General features: G+C 41.2%; 1 protein-coding gene across 2 annotated transcripts; it reads right to left on the minus strand.

The window, feature by feature from the left end:
• Positions 1–608: 608 nt before the first annotated feature.
• On the minus strand, positions 609–9,995 carry tgm2a (transglutaminase 2, C polypeptide A). Of its 2 annotated transcripts, none has more exons than XM_076984688.1 (13): positions 9,875–9,995; positions 8,708–8,890; positions 7,202–7,429; positions 6,837–6,955; positions 6,542–6,670; positions 5,693–5,870; positions 5,244–5,373; positions 4,824–4,927; positions 3,554–3,796; positions 3,081–3,356; positions 2,685–2,845; positions 2,196–2,332; positions 609–912 (listed from the first exon to the last, which is right to left on the minus strand). In XM_076984688.1, exons 1-13 carry the CDS (start codon positions 9,882–9,884, stop codon positions 765–767), a joined length of 2,046 nt encoding a protein of 681 aa, XP_076840803.1. In that variant the 5' UTR covers positions 9,885–9,995; the 3' UTR covers positions 609–764. The 2 variants fall into 2 exon arrangements, with proteins under 2 accessions (XP_076840803.1, XP_076840804.1); XM_076984689.1 differs by having other exon boundaries at positions 8,708–8,887; positions 9,875–9,972.
• Between the last annotated feature and the right edge of the window lie 1,484 nt (positions 9,996–11,479).

Genomic DNA, 11,479 nt, shown 5'->3' on the forward strand with positions numbered 1-11,479 from the left:
AATGAATAGGTGGCTGATAGACAGATCTATGCACTTATCACACAGTATTATTTTTACAGGTGGTATTTTGCATATTACGATGAAGCTGTCACTTTTCCCTGGACTAGAGTGAATTCATTACATTTCAGGATTTTCATGAGCTAATGTCTTGGTTTATATATAATGTTTTGGTAGAGACATTGGGGCTGTATGGCTCACAGCACCACACTTGTGAGCTAATCTACTGCAGGACTGCTTGAACGCTGTGCAAAATAAAACCCAGTTGAGTTTTCCATTTTATGTATGCACTACGTTTTAGGCTTGATTCATGGTTAAGTCGTCAAATCACCTTCAAGTTAGTTAATCCCAAAATTCAGTTTTCACTCGTTTGTATTGTTTGCCAGTGGTAGCAGTATGTCATATTGCACAACCTAATTGTTATTGTGATCAGAAGCAAAGCACTTTGTAAGTCGCTCTGGATAAGAGTGTCTGCTAAATGCCGTAAATTTAAATGTAAGTGTTATAGCATAGACCATAAATGCAAATAATTTTTTTTTTCTTTTCTGAGTGAATAGATGGAAAACACTGCTCAGGGTTACATGTGTACATAAACAACTGATGTGCAGAAACAGGTTTAATTAGTGATTTTATTTCAATTTTCATTTTACTCCAAGGAAGAATTTGAAGTAACTATTTTATAGTTGTTCACCAAACTGCTAGCTTTTGTCATATGGTTTGTTTTGGTGGGTGAGAAACTGCAGAGTGCATTCTGAAATTCATTTGCTTTATTCCTTGATGACTAGATTTGTATAATTTTGTATGTTGCCGAGTTTATCTGAGTTGAAATCAACCACTAGTTTTCTTATTCCTGAAACTTTTGGTGTGAGCTCCAGTTCAGCAGTGGCAAGCCCTTTGGGATCAACAGTGCCAACCCTGAGGAACGGAGGAGGAACAGGAATGATTGTTTAAGAAAACTCTTTGGAAGGTACTCCAAACTCAGACATTCCTGCATTAAATGATGCAAAGCACAAACATCAAGGTTTACAAAAATAATCAACTATGAGCTCTTAATAATTCCCCGTTTCTATTCTCGGACAAGCTTGTGTTTGTGACAGTCTGTGTTATTTGAAATGGAAATAAGATTGCTCCCTGGTCCACCTTAACCTCATATCTGCAGATCCAGTGATATTGCCAAAAGTATTCTCTCACCCATCCAAATGATCGAAATCAGGTTCCAATCACTTCCATGGCCACAGGTGTAAAATTAAGGCATGCAGACTGTTTTTACAAACATTTGTGAAAGAATGGGTCGCTCTCAGGAGCTCAGTGAATTCCAGCGTGGAGCTGTGATAGGATGCTACCTGTGCAACAAATCTAGTCGTGAAATTTCCTCACTCCTAAATAATCCACAGTCAACTGTCAGCTGTATTATAAGAAAATGGAAGTGTTTGGGAACAACAGCAACTCGGCTACGAAGTGGTAGGCCACGTACACTGATGGAGCGGGGTCAGTGGATGCTGAAGCACATAGTGTGATGAGGTCGCCAACTTGCTGCTGGGTCAATCACTACAGACATCCAAACTGCATGTGACCTTCAGATTAGCTCAAGAACAGGGCGCAGAGAGCTTCATGGAATGGGTTTCTATGGTCGAGCAGCTGCATCCAGGCCATACATCACCAAGTACAATGAAATGCAGTGGTGTAAAGCACGCCGCCACTGGACTCTAGAGCAGTGGAGGCATGTTCTCTGGAGTGATGAATCGTGCTTCTCCATCTGGAAATCTGATGGAGCTGGGCTTGGCCCCTTAGTTCCAGTGAAAGGAACTCTGAATGTTTCAACATACCAAGACATTTTGGAGCTGGCCCCTTCCTCTTCTAACTGACTGTGCACCAGTGTACAAAGCAAGGTCCAAAAATACATGGATGGCAGAGTCTGGTGTGGATGAACTTGACTGGCCTGCACAGAGTCTTGACCTCAACCCAACAGAACACCTTTGGGATGAATTAGAGCAGAGACTGAGAGCCAGGCCTTCTCGTTCAGCATCAGTATGTGACCTCACAAATGCGCTTCTGGATGAATATTCAAAAATCCCCATAGACACACTCCTAAACCTTGTGGACAGCCTTCCCAGAAGAGTTGAAGCTGTTCTAGCTGCAAAGGGTGAGTCAAGGAAGGTGAGCAAATACATTTGGCAATACAGTGTGTATTGACCTACTCTTTAGAAATGGTGGTGCTGTCAGTCAGATTGGCTCCCTGAAAAGAGAACATGCAGTTCTCCAGTAGGTCTGGTAGAGGGTTGTGCAGCTTCACTTCAACCCTGATGGGCTGGCCAACCTTGGCGTCCCCTTGAACCTGCAGAGGAGAGACTGGTATTAATGAGCCCAGTCATGTTACACTCGGACTAAAACTACTATGAAGAGAAACCAACCATTAAAAACATATGTAATTCAGAAGATCTCCTACAGCAAGATCTATACAAGCCTTGTTTCAAAATAGCTGCCTTTCAAGGCTTTGGTTATGTGATGGTTCTTGCATAAACTTCTAGTTCACTACACAGGCAGCCCATATACCAATAAAGTAATAATGTTAATTGTAATGGAAAGCTATTGTGCTTCCATTGTGGATCAGCAAATATTATATGCCAATCTTAATGCATAACAGACCAAAAAAACAATCAAAATGTTTTGTCATTTGCAGCCTGTACAAAGATGTCGAGAGAGGGGATGTCCAGCACTATGGTCCTCGTGGCCCGGTGGTACTCCTTCGTCTCTTTGTCGATGAGCAACGCTACCAGCCTGACCATCCGCTCTTGAGTGATGGCTTTCCCATATGTGGAATACTGCAGTGGCAAGGTCACCTTTAACCCTGCGGGCCCACATGACAACAGGCTAAAGTGGGTTTAGTGAACACACTGTTATGTGGTTAGTTTCCCTTATGTTGTATAGACTGAGACCATTGTTTCTTTAATATTTAATAATGTAGTATATTAATATTGTGATTTAATATGGTTTAATATTTATCAAGCTTTAACCAAAAGTAACATATTGTACCTTCAAGTCAACTCTGGTCTAGTCTGATAGATTAAACAGTACTCTATTACCCTCGGTCGGTGCCAGATTTGCCCCCGTGAGCTCCATCAGTCCACAGGACTCCCCCAGCTTGCCGCTGTAAGTGACGGCTTGCGCGTAGAACGTGAGGCGAAAGGTCTTTTTGGCATCCGTGTTGTTCTTGACCTGTGCGTACACGTCAAAGTCCGACCCCACCTCCATGGAGGGGGTGACTTTGATCTTAAGGAGCAAACCGGGCTCTTCCTCGTTCTGGATCAGCCGGTTTTGGTGGTTCGCCTTCTCATACACCTGCCTCTCCTCCTCTGAACCTGAAAAAGAACAGCAGTGTCACACTGGCTTCTAGACCACACTAGCAGTGCTGGCTTTTTCTGCTCTCATCACATCTGAATTAGATTAATCAGGTCTGGTTTCCTGTATCTGGTGGGAAGTCTAACCAAAAGAGCGGGGTGTTCAGGGCTTCGACTCATTTATGTGGTTTCAGTCTAGCATGACTAGCAAGGCTGACCTTCAGGATATTTGTAGAGGTGGGTGATATCTTCTCTCTCATCTCTGCCCACCGCCTTGGTGCTGATACACTGGCCCACCTCCGTTGTGGAGCTGTCCATTTTCACCGTACTGCCGTCATCCAGGATGACGTACTCTATCACGTCGGCGTTCACCTCTGCGTACACAAATGGTGCGTCGTAACTCGCACTCAGGTCGCCTTCTTTGATGGCACGCACAGGAACTGGGCCGCAACAGAAGACCCCTGTTAGAGGATAAACACGGTAGGAAATGGAGCAAACCGGATTGGAATGGAACAGTATGGACTGCACTGTCCTGGATTAGATTTGAATGGAATACATTATAATCCAGTGGGATAGGTTAGAACAGAATAAAACAAAATGCTGTGAAATAAATCAGAATGGATTAGATTAGAATGTTTTGAAATGTTATTGAATGCTATTATTGCATATTAATATCCAAAGTTAAATCATAACTATATGGCAGTAATTTATGTAGGGTGGTATATTTACCACAACGCCATTGTCCTTTTTTTTAAAAGTGTGAACTCATAAATTCAACACTTGTCAGCAGCAACGAATTGTACAATTGTTGCTCGGCATAAAACTGCATTCTAAATACTGCACTTCACCAGAATGAGAGTATTTGTTGTGATTATAGCTGCACTGTGACAAGTGTATTCAAATCAAATCAAATATATTTGTATAGCGCTAGCGTATTCTTAGCTATGTCATTTTCTATCAGTATGGGATTTCCAGAGCATTACGTTTTACCAAAGAATTTAATTAGTATAATTCATCTCATCACATAAAGTCATCACCTGTATGTTTTACATTGCTTTCCCTGCCACTGCTCAGCACTATAAATTTGACCCTCTTTCACTAATTAAGCTCACGTTTTACCAACAGAATAAGTTCCTTATTGATTTAGAAATGAACAAGTGAAAGTGAGGTAAATCTAATATTTGACTTATTCTAATCCTGTCTGTGATTGTATTTCACAATAACGTCAAGATCATTGATAATATTGTTCATTGGTAATATGATACACATATGTGATATTGCTACATATGAGGTACAATTAAAATTAGTTATTGCTCATCTTAGGTTCTAATCATACAAAAATAATGCATAAACAATATGTTATGTTAAGTAAGTGTACTCTTGCCAATGTTATCAAATTACAATTACAAAGGAGTCAGGCTGGCTTCACTTTTTCATTACTGTCCCCAAATGTTGCTTGTCTCACTGGAACAAATCTGAGGACTCTACCATCGCTTGTTTCCTGCGGTGTGGGGTCACTGGCCTGCCAGCCTTCATAGCCAAGCTTCAGGTCTGGACGTGTCATCCAGCTCTCTACCCACACATGGAAGTTCCTGCATGCAAAGTTCTATAAATATGTTGAATCTATACAAAATCGAATGAAAATTTCGGGGGGGCGAACGTAAGTTGTTGAGCGGGGGGGTGGGGGGGGGGGGGGTGGCGAACGTAAGTTGTTGTTGAGCGGGGGGGGGGGGGGGGGGGGGTGCGTGTAACGATTGTCGAGCGGCACCATGTAGCGATTGTTGTAAAATAAATGGATCTTATTTTTTACATTGAGGGGGCGGGACACCTCGCCTGAGGGGGCGACGCCCCCATTCGCCCCCCCGTGGCGCCGGCCCTGCCCTCAGTCTGACCTGCCCCCATGTTCACCATATTGAGTCATCACCGATGTCCTCAGCATCACTGTTGTAGTAACGCTCGATGACCAGGTTACTGTTAGTGTCATGAGCTGAACCATAGTTGGTGACCACTCTACATGGGATGCCTAGAGCCCGGGACACTGCGCAACACAAGAATACAAGAACAAAAGATGCTATAGACATTTTTTGCTAGCAAAAGACATTATATTATTTTGCTAGCAAAAATGTATATCCTTGTAAGTATCTTTATATTTTTTCTTATATATAAGTATATTTTTTATTAACACTGTATAAGGAGAGCAAACAAATGTAAAACCATCATCATCATCAAATTTAATTCAATGTATGTTTCATTTTAATTACATTTTTAATGAATCATAATAGAATTGCATTCGTTTTTACTTCTATGTATGAGACCAGGTTAGGTGTTAGGTTGACTGGCAGCTTGAGACTAATTACCGGTGCAGGCCACAGCAGCGAACACCCAGCATTGGCCATATTCCACTGCCATGCAGTTCTGGTTGTACCACTGGCGTAAAATGGAACAGCTGTCCTTCCATGCGGTGGGCCTGATGCCATCTTCGTAGTTACCGGACCAGTTCCCCTCCAACACCCCCTTATCATCGCTGCTGTTTATCTGATCCAGAGAAAATCACACATGATATTGCCATGTGTGCTACATCAGTAACATACTCTGTTACTCTGTTAAGATAGTCAGAAAACGTTGTTGTATAATATTGTAATATTTAATCTCTTCAAAAAAATGGAGACAGAACCCTTTTACAATAAGTTTTTCATTCTCCCTTTTTTCTATGCATTTAACCCTTTCAATCTTATAATTTAAACAGATGTTATTTGCTTTGCTTCTAAAACCAAGACCGAACACAATTCCTTTCTTAAGGCAGTTCTTACAATGTGAGGCACTGGTGTTCACATGTATCCTACTCTCCCCACATGTCTGACTACGTCAAAGAGGACAAAAAGGATTTGAAGTGCAATTTGGCCTCAGGGTGTTTTTTGCCTTTCTGTAAGATCTTAAAATACATTTTATGAATGAGGCAGGGACGTTTTTGGCATAGTTACTTTCCAGTCAATGAATAGTAATTCTTCAAAGTTATGGAAACAGACTTGCATACCTGACATTCCATGAGTTATTAAGGAATAATGAATACAATTTATCTCTGACTGGTTTAAAAAAACCCTAAATACCCCCAGTATCTCTTAAACCTGTAAATCTTGCACAGGATTGATAAAACTTTTTGTATGGTTCTTTTGTACCAGTAGAGATATATATGAAATGGCCCTCACCATGGCACTGAGGACACGTGTCACATATACAGGACTTCTTCTGTTTGAGCAGTCCTGCACTGGGTCCTGTAGATACTTAAGGTTTTGATCCAACACTTTCAGACAAATGTCCAGCATACCAGGCTCAAACTGCAAAATGAGAGCACACTGTCACACTGATAATGGCAAAAACACAGATAATTAAACCCAAATCAGAATGTCTGCTGTCGTCATGGTTCTGTTTGTTTATTTAATCCGGCCTGATCTGTAAATTACACTTCAAATGTTTCTGCTTTGGAGGTAGAGGGCACGGCACCTGTCCGAAAGTCCATGGGAGTTCTGAGATGCGTTTGGGCTTCCCACGGTAGAGCAGTCCATCCTGAGACAGAACATACTCCTGCCTCTCGGCCTCATTCGCCAGGTACACGGAGTCCCCTGTTCCAGCCAAACAGAGCAGTTTGCACTGCTGTAAACTCACCTGTGCTTAGTGGACTGATCTGTTTAAAGCTATTTGTGAAATAGCTATTTACCTATAGCCTTTACCTAGCCTATAGTTTTTCATTCATCAGCAAGCTTAACAGATAAAAAAAACACAGAATATATTTTATCATGGACAACACCACTCCACAGTACTCTGAGACTCTTATTGTAAATTAGTTCAGACACATGACACATCCTTACTTTTGCACCAGGGGTTGAAGAGCAACACGAACTGGCCCAGACTGACCCCAGTGCCCTGGTCAAGGGCCAGCTGGTAAAGTCCAATGGGAGCATTGGGGTGAGAGCATATGGTGACTGATGTGGCCCTCTCAGACTTCAGTGAGACAGTCCCACTCCAGCGCACTGGAGAAATTAACTTACTGAGGCCAAATTTGACCTCAGTGTCCATAACATCAGAGGGCTGTGGGCCTAAAAAAATTTAATGACGATGAAAAAATCTTAATATTCACTTTTGCTCAGTTAAGATGATTTTGTTGTTATGCTTCACAGTCTATAATACCAGGACAATTTATGGAAAATATTACTACAGTGAACAATTTTAACTACAACTTAAAAAAACAAACCCTATCCCTAGTTAATTGATAATAAGACAAGGAAGATTCTAAATATCTAAAACATATGGATAAAAAAATGGACTCTGATGGACTTACTCTGATGTAAAGCTGACCTGTTCCAAAATCACAGGCAATTTAATTTCAAGATTTATGAATTTAGTTTGAAAACCTATAAAAGATTGTCTAGATTTTTTTGTCATAATAATAATCATCATCATTATCTTGAAGTACTTTAAGAATATTAAGAATAAATAAAATATTGGCATTGCTAATATAATTGTTAGAATTATCCTTACTTTATCATGTATATCATGAATAATTCTGTGTATCCATGATTTTATTATGATTCCAGTGAAAGTCACAGATATATATATATATATATATATATAAACACTATAATGCTTCTTCATTTAATTTTGTTTTATAGTAAAATAAACAGAATAGAGCAGTATCGCATTTAGAATGACATTAATTAGATTGTGAAACTCCACCAAATAAACTTCATCCATTAGAAAGAGTAAGTTATGTTATAGATGGTGAATTATGTAATTGTAAGTTATGTCATTGTGGCATGTGGTGTTAGCCTCCCAACATCGCAGCTTCAGGCAGTAGAAGGAGTAGGAGTAATGGTTTAATTAGCTCCCCAACAAGGTGCATAACTGTGTGGTTAGCAATGCTGGTTGCTTTCACACCCACAACTCTTCAACTATCTGCTGGATGCAGGTAGCTAAGCAACAGAATAGGCTGCAGGCAGAAACTCTCTCTGGCTGGACAATTTTAGACAGTAAATAAACACTTTGTCATTTTTGTAATGGACATTTACTGTAACCTGAAATGTAAATGATAAATCCCATTGTCCTCTATGTTGAGCAATATAATATAAATATAAATGGAAAATACACATATACACATTTTGCATGTCTCAAGTATGCAATATAAGGATGCATACAACAAAATTACCTGAAAACAAGCACTATTATTTTTATTTACAACTAATAATAATTTTCATTACAAAGCTATCACAAATATATATATACAAATACACAAATATATTCATGCATCAATGAAACATATGTGTATAACTAAATTACCTACAAGGCAAACATGCACTGGGCCAGAAAGTTACATGTACCTGTAGTGACAATAAGGTTGATGCTGACTCCGGGGTTAAAGGTCGTGCCTGGTCGTAGGTGAAGGGTCACGCTAAAGGGCTGACCCCGCCTCACCACCAGCCTGTCCACTCCGTTCAGCTCTGTGTGATGCTCCACGTTGTTCACTGCACACTCCAAATCCACGCTCTCTATCTCCAACGCTGCTGGGGCCAGAGAAGCATGAGCCGGCTACAACCTCAGACTTGGGTCGGCACGGCAACCTCCAGCTGAGCGTTTGAGCGGCCTTGCTGAGGATGGCCGTCAGGGAAGAGTCTGCCATGCACGCTTCTGGCCACTGGAGGTCCCCATCCTTGGAGTACTATTGGTCTCCATGGTTACTCATCATCCCCCACCTTCATCTTAACAGTTTCATTAACGCACCGAGATTCCAGGAGTTCACAGAACTTGTAAAGTATAGCCAGCTTCTCACATTCTCCATACCAAGTCATTAACTGTTTTTTGTGGAATGTGTTTTGTTTCTTTTGGGCTGTACTTGTATAACTTCTGTTTTAGGCTTACTTTTGAATTTTGCCTTTGGCCCTGTCAATCTGCGCTCAGTAGAAGTTCTCCTGTACTTGGATACTAACTCTGTCTGCTTTGTTACAGTAACATAGTAGCCTGACCACCCCCAGGTGAGCAAGAATAATAAAGAATGAATTTGGCACTGTTCACAACAGATGAGTCCTATTTTGCAGTTTTGGTTAAGAGCAGATTTTAGTTGTAAACATAATGTTTTTTACATTGGCTTTAAGAAGTCCTTCCTGAGACTCTTTAAACTTTAAATTCTCACCCAAGTTATGCCCGTAGGCCCAAGAACCAATGCCAAACACTAATGCACATATTAGCAGACCATGTATGTTCTTACTGCATGGCTCTTATCCACCACGTACCAGTGCTCTTGATGTTTAAATTGTTAATCATTTCACTGTAAAAAAGAATAAAATCTTTGTAATATGCCCCTTTCGCACCTTTAATAGTGTTGTTATTGCCTACATACTATACCCGTCTCACTGGACTGACATCTACCTAAAAGTTGAGCATGTTTTTGTCAATTTGCTGCAGAAAACATGGTCTCCGAGCACTGAGTGGACTAAGAAATCCCTCCACCAGCTGTAGAATTACAGTGATCCAAGTTTTTTTTATCTTACCTTGTTCCATAATGTTAGTTTGTAATGGTCGCCTTGTGAGGGTTTGGGTGAGCTACGTTTGGCTAGTACTGCATGCCTCAGTGCTAGGACCACAGGAGGGATATTTTAGGCATGGATAAAGTTACTATGGCAGACTACGTCTGCCAACATTATTTATAGCCCCGCCTACTCACCAGAAAACGAATGACAGTAGATCATTTTGTCTCATCACATTATATGGATTCTAGTTTAGCTGGGCAAATGCTATAGTAATATATCTATTATCTATCTATATGCTATATCATTCTTCTGTGCTGTTTACACCCTGAGACTTGTAAATATGAATTGTGGTGATTGGCTAGGAAGATTTCAAGCCAGAAGAAGGTCCTGGGCCTCTGGCCACAACTCCCATACTAAATGTCCTCTCTAGCCTCTTGCCTGGATTTTTGTGACTTTTCTGTTGCCTTTGCTGGTTTGTCTATGTGCCTAACCTGGTTTTTCCATCCATCCATCCATTATCTGTGCTGCTTAATCCCACTAGTCGGGGTCATGGGGGGGCTGGAGCCAACCCCAGCATCTCCGGGCGAAGGCAGGGTACACCATGGGCAGGTCCACCGCATGGCCAACACACACGCACACACTCACACCTATGGGCAATTTAGAGTGATCAATCAACCTAACACGCATGTCTTTGGACTGTGGGAGGAAACCGGAGTACCCAGAGGAAACCCACGGAGGCACAGGGAGAACATGCAAACTCCACACAGAGCAGCCCAGACCGAGAATCGAACCCAGACCGCCTTGCTGTGAGGCGACAGTGCTAACCACCACACCACCATGCCGCCCCCTAACCTGGTTTTTGAGCCTGATTAAGCCTCTAGGCCTTGTTCTTTGTCTAGCCGCACATACTCCTTTTCTTTCTGTAACCTGTTCCTGGATCTATCTTGTCTTTCTGAGTCATTGTTACGAATGCCCACCGAGGACATACTGGCTCCCAAAATTAAAGCTAATGTCCACCTGTGGGCATATTTCACATTGAACTGTGAACCTAGAGACTCCCTCCAGATACACAGGCCACCGTTTCTGGAGTGGACTTGTGTTCTGTTATGGGTCCCTGCACATGTTGAGCAATTCATCTTCCCTGAATATAAGTCTCTAGTAACTAGTTTCCTACTGTCGGGTAGTGCTATGCTGCATGTGCTATGCTGCTGAGTAACAGTTATGCTGACCCTGGCTTACTTAGCAAGTGACATCTCTGTATTACCTTTATCACTATGTTTGCAGCAATTTAATGACATGCCTCTTAACCTTTACAGAAGATTGTAGGTATAAATAGTGGGATAAGAATGTTTGCTGAATTGAATATGCTTGACTGCAACATTGACCTCAAGACTCAGACATGCATGTGTGAAAATGGGGAGAGGGACGGTTTGTATGTGCTTAGTTTGTGTTCTTTTTTTGCAATAAGTATTGCAAGAAATAAATAATAAATAAATCAAAAAAGAAATAAATCATGCTTAAAATCAGGTGGGGGTACAGTCATAGATGTAGGAGTCATTCATATTTTTCACTACCTATTATGTAATTCTTATAAATGTATTAATTTGTAACATTTCTGAGGGATAC

Source organism: Brachyhypopomus gauderio, chromosome 21 (genome assembly GCF_052324685.1).
Source record: "Brachyhypopomus gauderio isolate BG-103 chromosome 21, BGAUD_0.2, whole genome shotgun sequence".
In the NCBI taxonomy this organism is placed as follows: Eukaryota; Metazoa; Chordata; class Actinopteri; order Gymnotiformes; family Hypopomidae; genus Brachyhypopomus; species Brachyhypopomus gauderio.

Excerpts from the sequence above, each read along its gene's own strand:
- tgm2a (XM_076984688.1), bottom strand. Across the intron at positions 6,671-6,836 it reads TCCCATGGACTTTCGGACAG|TTTGAGCCTGGTATGCTGGA; the intron begins GTGCCGTGCCCT and ends CTCATTTTGCAG. Across the intron at positions 4,928-5,243 it reads ATCGGTGATGACTCAATATG|GAACTTCCATGTGTGGGTAG; the intron begins GTGAACATGGGG and ends CTTTGCATGCAG.